The 11,066-nt window shown below is 29.8% G+C and overlaps 2 protein-coding genes across 2 annotated transcripts; one reads left to right on the top strand and one right to left on the bottom strand.

The window, feature by feature from the left end:
- Positions 1–334: 334 nt before the first annotated feature.
- On the bottom strand, positions 335–1,624 carry LOC124925935 (oxygen-evolving enhancer protein 2, chloroplastic-like). The gene is made up of 4 exons (XM_047466077.1): positions 1,307–1,624; positions 907–1,136; positions 781–831; positions 335–684 (listed from the first exon to the last, which is right to left on the bottom strand). Exons 1-4 carry the CDS (start codon positions 1,563–1,565, stop codon positions 424–426), a joined length of 801 nt encoding a protein of 266 aa, XP_047322033.1. The 5' UTR covers positions 1,566–1,624; the 3' UTR covers positions 335–423.
- Positions 1,625–8,571: 6,947 nt separating this feature from the next.
- LOC124927580 (protein JASON-like) lies at positions 8,572–9,935 on the top strand. The gene is made up of 5 exons (XM_047468025.1): positions 8,572–8,640; positions 8,751–8,839; positions 8,975–9,180; positions 9,276–9,690; positions 9,771–9,935. The coding sequence occupies exons 2-5, from the start codon at positions 8,825–8,827 to the stop codon at positions 9,786–9,788; spliced, it is 654 nt and encodes a 217-aa protein (XP_047323981.1). The 5' UTR covers positions 8,572–8,640; positions 8,751–8,824; the 3' UTR covers positions 9,789–9,935.
- The last annotated feature ends 1,131 nt before the right edge of the window (positions 9,936–11,066 follow it).

Below are 11,066 nucleotides of genomic sequence, written 5' to 3'. Positions count from 1 at the left end.
CGAGATCAAATTAAACAAGTTATTGTTTAGGGAATTTACTAGATAGGATTTTCAAAAACAAAATGTAATAGTATGTTATAGAACGACGAGTGTTGTCGTGACAACCACCCCAATGGGAGTCGGATGGGCGCTGTAAATATCAATGATACTATGAACAAGACTTGCTTCATGAATATGTTTTTGATTTGATCTCAACCTATAAGGAACCCAAAATTAAATCAATTTTTCATCTTGTTTCTTCCCCTCCCCAGAAAAGCAACACTTTTTTTCTTCAATATGTTACTTAACATGTGATAAAATACATGTAAAGCTTTATAACAAACAAGGCCGGCAGTCAATAATAATATTTTTTACCATATTAATTCTTGACAAATCACAATACATACAAAACACAAGTTTTTTCCTTGTTCGAAATCAACCTTCCTAAGCCACGCTGAAGGAAGTAGCAGCGTTCTCAACGAATTTCTTAGCTCCCTTGAACCATCTCTTGTCGCCCGCTTGTGCCTTGAGAATGTAAAGCTTTCCATCCGAAACCGTGGCAGTTATCAACTGATGTTTCCCTCCCTCATCTCCATCCGCCGTCCTAGTTAGAACCGAAACAAAATAATAAGGCTTCCCACCCACAACCGTTGACGAAGACTCCAATATGTTTGCAGTTGCCACAGCATTCGCCTCAAAGCCACCCTGAGTATAATAAATGTTTGCAGTTATCTATCAAGTTTTTTTTTCTCTTTTTACATAGAGGTATATACAATTATACATATTGTAAGTCTATCTAACCTCGGAGTCGGTTTTGCCAAAATAAGATTGTTTTCCCAACAAAAAGTTCACCTGCCAAGATCAATTTAAAATGTTCAATCATTAATGATCAAAATTTGAATAAAACTAAACCCGATAAGCAAGCACCTGTCCTAGGAATTCTTCGGGTGAGCCATAATCAGTGATGGACTTCTTATCGGTTGGGTTAATCAAAACCGATAAGTTGCTGGTTGAGTCGAAGTTGTCTTCATATCTGATAACCTGCCCTGGAAACTCGACCTCTTTGCTTGGGTTCCATTTGGCCGGCAGTTGGACCTTCCAACCATTGCCAGTGTATGTTGTAAACTCAGTGCTTTTTGGCTTTCCAAACACATTAGCTGCAATTCAAGTTCATTCATTTTCAAATAAACCGATCCAAGCAAGGGTTTGTTCCAAATAGGGTTAATTTGTGAAATCAAGATTAAATTCAATTAACCCAAATCAAATAAACCAACTTTAACATGATCTAACAAGTTATTTTCTTCAAATAATGTAAAGCAGCACTAACCGGATTCACCGTAAGCGGCATCGGCCGGAGAGACCCTTGAACCGACGGCGACTGAGCCAATAAGGACGGTGAGGGCTAGACGGCGAGAAACAGAGGATCCCTGGTCCTCGTCGTGGACAGAAGCACCCTGTTCAGCCTTCTGGGCTCTGCAGACTAGGATCTGATTAGCCTTAAATGTGACGAGTCGCTGCGATGATGGCGATCTGGCGGCCACCGCTGGGGTGGATAGTTGATGCAAGAAACAAGCTGTGGAGGCCATTAGTGATGCGATTTCTCTCTCCTTGTTTAGTGATTGGATGATATGAAATTGCAGAATGTGTAGAGTGAATGGAAATCAATGGGAGTGATGTGTGAAGGAGATTGGTTGATTCTGGATGACATGTGGATCAGGATTGATCTTTTGGATAATGTTATAGACCCATTCATTGGTGCCATTTGTCATTGATTATTATTTTTTAAAAATAAATATTATTGTCTTTTTCACCTATTTTACTAATAAAAAACTTAAAACCTTATTATTATTTTTTTTTGTATAGTGTCCATATTGAATTATGTTATTTTGTTAAAAAATAGATTAGTACCATAGATGACAGTGTTTTGAGTGATTAATGTCTACTCAAATGAATGAATTGTTGGGTAGCTACTTACTCATTATGGATGGTGTTATTTTGTTTTTTTTTTCATTTTATGCTTGATTTTGTGTTTTGTCCCTATTAATTACTTTACTACATATTAGAAAGCCCTATTTTATTTTATTTTTATTTATTAATTTTTAGTTATTAAAAGATTAACAATTTGTGTAAGTCAAAAAAAACCTTAGATCATTGTCATCATATTTTTTTTTTTTGTATACCCTTATTCCTCAATGAACATTGTGACACCAATAAATTAAATCAATATTATGAATCATATTATAGATTCTGACATATCTAATGCGATGATATGTCCTTCAATTCTCTTGAAATCCAAGAGATTCATGCTATATGTTGTGTTTCATCAACTTATAAGTTTGAATTACGAAAAATTTATAATTTTTAAATTGGTATTGAAATTAAAATTCCAATTTAACGAGAATTATAATTCAATCTCAATTTATATATATAAAAAATATATAATAAAAATAATTTTAATTTATATTATTTATTTTATTAAAATATTAGTTTAACACAAACAATTATAATACTTCAAATGACAAGAGATTATTTTATATTTCGATTTTCATTAAAAAAAATATTGGTTCCTAACTTCTAAAAAAATATTATCAATTGAGAATTTTAATCGTGTTTTAAATGATAAAATGAAAAGTTATTTTGTTTGAAAAAATATAAAAATAAAATAAAATTTAGAATTTCAATTACTAGCTAAAAATAGTAATTTAAAATTATAAAATTACACTAAATTGAATTCTATTAGAATTCTAATTCTTAATATTAAAGGTTTATCCAACATAAGAATTGAAATTTGTCAATTCTAATGGCAATTTCAAGTTTGTAAATATGAAAATTTGACATGCCATAATTTATAAATAATATTATTAATTTATAATAATATTGAAACAATATTTGGAATTTATAAAGTCAAAATAACTCAAAAAGAGATTAAAAGTTTAAATTAGGGTTAATTATTATGAAATAAGAATTCAAAAATAATTTGAGGTTAAAATATTATATTTATTTTACTCAAATTAAACATAAAAAGAGCTTAAAATTATTTAATTATGATTTTATACATAAATTGTGGCTTAAAACAATTAAATAAAGAGAAATGATTAGGTGAGGGAATGACTTGGCATAATTTATTCGCTGAAAAAATCAAATTATTTCTCTATTTTCTCTCTTTCCTCCAACTTTTACATTTTCCAACAAGTCATTCCCTCATCAAACTCCCTCTCTCTATCACTCCTCTTAAATAAATACTCCAAATTATCCAAAAATATAATAAATGAACATAATTTTTATTATGTTGTCAAAAATATTTTTGTGTATTAATTAGGTGAAGAAAAACGCAAGAAAGGGTTAAAAATTTAATTTTAAATAATCATTTTATTAAAAATATAAACTGATAATGTTATATGGCCAAAATTATGTTTAATTGTTACCGTAAAGATTTCGACCATCGGATCTGTGCTTGATTTTCATCCAGCGCCCAGAAACACACCACGCATTTGGCTGTAACAAAAGTAGTGCGCGCCCGGATCCACACGGAATCAACTAACGGGGATGCTAATCCCGTTAGCCCAAACGCTCTAGCGCTAACGGAACGCTGATAGACCGCCAACGGAGTGACCAATTAAACGAAACGACGTCATTTCGTTCTTCTTCTTAGCAAACTCCGGAGGATCGCGTCGGATGCCGGTGACCTTGTAGAAGAGTTATCTCCTTTGATATTCTACCTTATCCCTTCATTTTTCACCCGCATGCACGTCTCTACCTCGCCTTCAATTCCCTAGCCTTTGAAGTCAATACCTATACCCTAGCTAGGATGCCAAAGACAAAATAGAAACGGAGAAGAAGGATTTCATAAGCAAAATTGGAGTTGAATTCGTCCACCATAACCAACCTAGCTTGGTATATAGCCTCTAGATGATCTTCTTCCAATCCATCAAACAAAGTCTCAATATCACATCTTGAGTGTTTGATCCGGCCACAATTCAATAGCATTGGAGTGTTTTCCAATCGTTGGTAAACTTCCAGACTCACTATAATTCGAATTGTGATTTAAAATTGGATTTTTTCAAGTTTGACCGGGTTGATCATTTATGTGGCTCAATTTTGTATTTTATTTGTTTGAAATCATTCCCTAGATAACATTTAAGCTTTATGATAAAAGGTCAATTTGATCTTCATCGAAAAAACCCAAATTTGATTTTAAAATCTGGAAAAATTTAGAAAATCATGTTCTTGAGCTTTCTGACTTGAATTTTGATTCAAACAGTTGCCTAACATGTTTGTAAACATGTTAGGATGATTTCCAAATCATAGTATCAACATTCCGATCATGTTTGATCCAACTAAAATTAAAAAGAAAAATGAATTTTAATTTTAATTTTGAAAGTTTTTACAAAGCTTGATTGATGTTCTTGTTTGTGTTGTGTTAGACTATAGTCATCATTTCAAAAATGTTGGAACTAGAATTAGGACATGAGATGGCCTAAATCAAAAGATCCAAAATTTTGCCCTAAAATTGATTTTGAAAAATCAATTGTTATAGAGTTCGATTGATCGTGTATTCATATGAGTGGATTACAACTTACAGATCATGATTTCATGATTTGTATCAAAGATACAAACCTGCAATTCTTCATACCAAATGAAGAATACTCGGTCCCCGACGACCGAGTCCTATAGGATCAGGACTGAGAATTCTCGATCCTGACCAAAACCAAGGACTAGTGTTCTTGAGTTAGGACCGAGTTTTAGAACCGATTTTTTGAGCAAGGACGGATGAATCCGCCCGAGGATTTTAACTTAAGACTGAGAGGTTTGACCTGGGACCGAGACTCTCAGGTCCACAACCGATGAAACTAGATTTGGGATCGAGCCTTCCAAACCTAGGACCGAACAACCTGAGTTCTGGACCGAGTCTCATAAACCCCAGGACCGACCCTCCGGTCCCTTGACCGAGTGTCCTGAGCCCCGATCTAGACCGAGCCCGTTTGAGACTAGATTAATAAAAATGGATCTCAAGCCCTAAGAGTCCGCTCCTAAGGCCTGTTTGGTTCCACTTTTTAAAATTCAAAATTATTTTTGTAATTTTGGAACCCCAATCTATTTTCAAATAATTCTGAAAGGTCATAAAATGATATTTAAATAGTTTCGGGATAAATATTTTGACTAGCCCCGTTTGGAATTTATTTTTAAATTCTAACACTTTTATGATATTTTCGGGTCTTATACTCAGTTTTATATCAACGCAGTCGTAGGTACGCTCTTATAAATAATTTTGTACAATTATTTATGTAATCTAAACATATCATTGTTTAGGACCCCTGAACTACTAATTAAAGGGGATAACTGTTATAAATAAAACTTTTGATAGCTCGACTTTTACTTTATGAATAAAACAACCATTTGACGTGCGCGGAGGACATAGCGCGAGAGCCCTTTCTCGAGCGTAATCAAAAAAGTGAACTCCTAATGAAAACTCTGGTATAAAGTACGTTTTACTATTTTTTTTAAAAATGATTTGGCGATACTTTTCAAATAAATAATCTTTTTTAATTAATTATGTGTAATTAATTTAAAACTGGATTTCAAGTCAAATTTTCGGATTATTAAAATTTGAATAAAATTAATTATTTTTACCTAGTTAATTTTAAAATCTCCTAAATATTTTTAAAATCTTTTAAAAATAATATTTTATTGGAAAAATATGTATGCACGCAAATCAATGTTGAGACATATCGAACATCGAGTCATTCCACGGTTCCATGTATTGTCATGCATCATTTGGCACGTGTTAAGCTACGAGGGAATTTTCCTGGGTTACAATGTTACAAAAATAAAAGTTAAATAAGTATAAACTTAATTAAATATAATAAAGGTTATTGATTAAAATAAACTTATTATTATAAACGTACCTAATAATAAGGTGGGTATAAGTTTAATAAAATTAACTCTTAATATTTTTTAGAACAAAGTTGTTACAAATTATTGGTAAATGGCATTGGAAGACTCACATATTAAGACTATGTAAAAGAAATGGTGATTATTTTAAAATTTGGATTTGAGATGTAAGTAAGGCTTTGTTTGGATCCATGTTATTTTAATAATCATTGATGATGACTTTGAAGATGTGATGTTTATTTTTTTCGATAAAAAAGACTTAAAGTGCATTAATATATATTGATAAAATATAAAATAATAATTTAAAACAAAAAATATACTAGTATTTTGATTAATGAATTAAGTGATGTAATAAATGAGAAGAAAATAAAATAATGTTTTTTAGTTTTGATTATTGAAATATCCAAATAATTGATGATAATTTTGAAGATAGATAATTTTTTTATAAAACTTCTTCAAGTATACTAATATATAACAATAAAATATAAAATAATAAATTAAAATAAAATATATATATAATTAGTAAATTGAATGAGGTAATAAATGAGAAGAAGGTAATATAATGTTTTTAGTTTTGATTAAATAATTCAAAATGAATTAGTCTAAATTTTATATGAGATATATACAGCACCTTTCGCATAGCACCTACTTCATTTGGAAATAAAGAGAAAATATTTTTTTCTCTCTTATATTTTTTTTAAGATATATTTTCTTTTTCTTTCCAAATTAAGTAGGTGCGGTATGAAGGTGCTGTATAAGGGTGTTGTATGTATCATTACTCATTTTATATTGTAATGAGAAAGAATTTGGATACTGAAGAAGTTAACAGCCACCCTGAATACTCGATTCATTAACGTCGTCACCTTCTACCGACAAACCTTAAACCTAAAGTCGCTAGCATTACTTGTGGACACTACAGTCTCACTTTGACGTATGGACTTATGGAAGGGAATGGTTAAGTAACACTCTCGTCTCGACATCCGTCAATCTAAACCCTTACTTCTTTCGAATTCCAAGATTAAACAAATTCACCATTTTTAAAAATTCCAAGATCAAACAAGCTTAAAAAAATAATTGAAATAAAGAAAACACCTCTAAACTAAGTTATTACAAAATAAAAAAATGTCCATATATATTTTTAGAAACGCGTTTTCTCTTTGACAACAATGTTTTCATGTATTCATATATATATATATACTTTAATTTTTACTCTATTGAAAAACATATTTACACCCAACACTGAAATAAAATTAATTTCATTTCTCTTTTAAGAATTTTATATATTGAATAATATAATTATATTATATTTTATTTAAAAATATATATTTTTATAAGTGAATTAACATCAAATTTATTTATATATTAAATTTGGAGAGACAAGATACCTTCAAAGTTAAACTTCAAATATATTTACAAAAAAAATTATTACCGTTTAATTTTGATAAAAATTTCATAATAACGATTCTAATCTAAAATAAAAATTAAAAATAGTTATTCATAATATTATTAGTAAGAGTATTATATATATATATATATATATATATATATTTAATTTATAAATATTATTTTGATATATACCAATATTTAAAAAAAATTCTACAATTATCGTATTAATAATTTCGGTATAGATATCGTATCTTAAAATTCTTTTTTGGCTTACCTAAAAATCGATATTTTAGATTATAACGTGTAATTTTAATATACCATAATATAGTTAATTTTTTCGGGTAATATTTTAAAGTCTAACTTAATTATATATATAAATATCTTAGTTATTTTTTTTTAAAGGACTAAAATATATACTTGTTTAGAATATTGGACTATTTTGAAATAGTTGAAAATTGAAAAAAGATGGCATTCGCGCCTTAAAGGATTCGTCCTTGAGAGTGGTTTTGTCCATCTCCAGTTCTCCACTCTCCATTCGACCTGGCAACATCGAGGTTTTACATCTACACCGCCACAAACTGACGCCGTTCAACATCGAGGTTTTACTTTCATTTCTCTCAAAACTCTTATATACATAGAATGAACAACGTTTCAGATTTGAATTTGAACCATCTGTTTAGGCCTTAAATTACTGCCTGCTGTAATCCAATCACTACAGGATTTGAAACTGCCGAATCCTGTAATTATGATTCGTTTTTTTATTGTGTAGGTTGTCTTCTCTCTCTCACACACTCACTCATGATATCAGAAACATAGCTGATTTAGCCTTAAATTGCTGCTTCAATCCAATCCAATCCAATCCAATCTAATCTCGCAGGCAGGATTTGAAACTGCCGAATCCTGTGAGTACTGCCTTGATTTTAATTAATAATGTTATTGTGCACGATTGCACTTTTTCTATCAACATTTATGTTTATATGATTGTAGTTATTCACAAGAAACGATCTAGAATCTGATGCCTAAATTCTAAATATAAGAACAAAGAGAGGAATCGTCCAAGAATAAGGTATTCACACAGCAGAAACTAATAGAATACTGCCCGAGCAATGGATTATCTCTATTGTTGTTTTCAAACCGATGATGATCTATGCCCTCCTCAATCTCTTCTTATAAAGGAACCAGTCTTGTCCAAGTCCCCTGTAAGTCTCTATTACAACCCTTTTTAAATCGTCTTCTTGTTGTTTTATTCACAATCTCCTGATGAATAAACAACAAGAGATCTGGCCTTTCTTGCATTGAAGTTGTTTTTCTAATCTTCATCCTGTTGTAATCAGCAACCTGTCATTTACAGAAGGCCCTTCTTGCCTCTTCAAATAACTCGAGGTAAATTTACTTAGATGATTACTACATTTTATCTCTTGTGAAGACACTGTTGTTTATAAAGCTAAACTGTTCATACTTGCAACATTTTTCTGTGTTTTTAATATTAGAAGATCATTCACCATGTAATGACAATGAGAATGAGAATTCTTTGTCTGAGATTTGTCTGGATGGAAATGAGGAGAGAATGCTCAAGACCGAGGTTTGTTTTTATTTCAGTTCTCTTCATATAGCCACAAAAATTCACTTTCTTCCATCATGTTCAGATTCAAACTATAGAGGATCTGATCTTGTATCATGCCCATAATAAATCTTGCATTTGACCTATTGGTTTCAGGCTGGATTCGTTAAAGTTTGTGGTACTTTAACCAAAACTCCTGTCAAAACTAGGAAGTTGTGTGGTAAGTATAAAGATTCATCTCCTTCTTCTGAAGATTCCAGTCCTCCAAATCGTCATTCATGTCTAGCTAACTTGGGGAAGCAAGCTGAGAATTCCATAACTCACACCCAAGTTGCAGAAGACATTACCCCAGAACCTGGCAGGTTTAAGCAATTTATATTTGATGATGCAAAATTTTCAGTTTTCTCACAATCATATCCATATTTAAATCTTTAAGATATACTTTGTTTTCAAACAGGAACAAATATGTGCATTTTAAAGGCGAAGGCAATGAGATCCCATCTTCCTCATCTGGTAGTGACTTGAGAGAATCAAAACCTTTACCATATCCAACACCGCTGAAACTAACTGATGAGATGCAAACGCCCGGGACAGTTTTTCCAGCAACGTTTGAAACATTGAAAAACAGAAAGTATCAGCATATTAGGTCTCAGTACGTTTACCCAGTTCATAATTTACATCAATCGAAGAAGTCTTCGAAAGAAGAAGGTTCTTACTCCAATCAAATGTCTGAGTGTGTTGATGAAACTCCGGGTGATAAGATCATCATGGGTAGAGTGGCTGCTGATTGGAATGAAGAAGAATTTTGTTCTATTTCTCCCAAGTGGTTAGACCGTAATGGAATTCAAAATAGTGATAATAAATACAATGAGGTACTACAATCTCTATCACTTTCTCTTTATTTTAACATTTTATAGCAGTATAAGTGTTGAGATGTCCTGTTTTGTTTCAGGATCAGAATGTTGACTGAAATTTTGTCTATCTTTGAGGTAATATGAGTAATTCAATTCTCTTGTTATGGATGATCATTATATGTGTTTTGCAACATTTGCTTTATGAAGTTTATTATTTTGAAATTTTTATAAATGCAGACAATTGGATTTGATGAAAGGATAGGGGCAGTAGAAATACTTGTATTGATTTAATGTAGTGTGACTTTTTTATTATAACAAATTAATTATCACTTTAAAAATTAAGTATCATTATATATATATATAAATATGACTAAACTTTGATATGGGTTTAGATATTTTATATTGTATAAACTTTAATGTTAAATTTGTTTACTTATTTTGGGTGGTTAAAAAAGAATTTATGTCAAAAGAATATATTTATTACAAATATTTTTAAACAATAATTTTACCATTCAAAAGATCAATAAGTCACCTACTCTACTAATTTTTAAAAAAGATTTTCATTATCGTTATAATAATAGCGTAAAAAATAAATTATTAATAATATCTACATAATAAGATAGGTTATTTTAAAATAATATTATTTTAATTTATTAAAATTTAATTATTTGGACAAAAATGTAAATATGTATAATTTAAAAAAACATAAAAGAATATTTATTTACTTATTTAAATTATAAGATGAATAAAATATTGATAATGAAAATTTCGAATGATAGTTTTTTTAGAAACAATTGAGAAATAATTTGATAAATTTGTTATTTTTATTTATATAAATAAAATAAATTTTATTTTAAATAAATTTAATTTATAATTTCCTCCGACCCCTGCCTTTCTTCCCCCAAACGACATCTGTCCTCTGTCACACTCTCTTTAAGCGGTGCACTCACAATTCAAAATTCGTTAATTAATTTAATAATATTAAAATGAAATAAAAAAAATTAGCTAGATAAAAGAAACTTAATTGAGTGGTTCAAAACAATGTCCTTATAATGATTTCACATTCTCAGCAGTAAACTTTACTATTGTGTAAAAAATTAAATAGATAATTGTTAGCAATTACTTAGTTGGTAACAATTTATTCTTTTTTAAGTTTGAATTATTATACAAAGTATAGTGTATTGTAATAATTTTAATTCATTTGAGTTTAATTTTTATTTATTTATAATTCTTACAGATTTTGTTAATTTAACTGATAATTTTATTATACTTTAATTTAACTGATAATTTTATTATACTTTCACTTATCATTTTTGTTACTGTAATTAACTGAGTTTTCCCAATAATATAAATAATTTTGTTCTCAAAATAATGTATATAGTTAAGTGTTTCGG

Source organism: Impatiens glandulifera, chromosome 2 (genome assembly GCF_907164915.1).
Source record: "Impatiens glandulifera chromosome 2, dImpGla2.1, whole genome shotgun sequence".
NCBI lineage: Eukaryota > Viridiplantae > Streptophyta > Magnoliopsida > Ericales > Balsaminaceae > Impatiens > Impatiens glandulifera.
This window is presented reverse-complemented; position numbering and strand designations above follow the sequence as displayed.

Excerpts from the sequence above, each read along its gene's own strand:
- LOC124925935 (XM_047466077.1), bottom strand. The coding sequence starts at position 1,565 with ATGGCCTCCACAGCTTGTTTCTTGCATCAACTATCCACCCCAGCGGTG. Across the intron at positions 832-906 it reads CCGAAGAATTCCTAGGACAG|GTGAACTTTTTGTTGGGAAA; the intron begins GTGCTTGCTTAT and ends TGATCTTGGCAG. Across the intron at positions 685-780 it reads TTGGCAAAACCGACTCCGAG|GGTGGCTTTGAGGCGAATGC; the intron begins GTTAGATAGACT and ends TATTATACTCAG.
- LOC124927580 (XM_047468025.1), top strand. Across the intron at positions 9,181-9,275 it reads ATTACCCCAGAACCTGGCAG|GAACAAATATGTGCATTTTA; the intron begins GTTTAAGCAATT and ends GTTTTCAAACAG.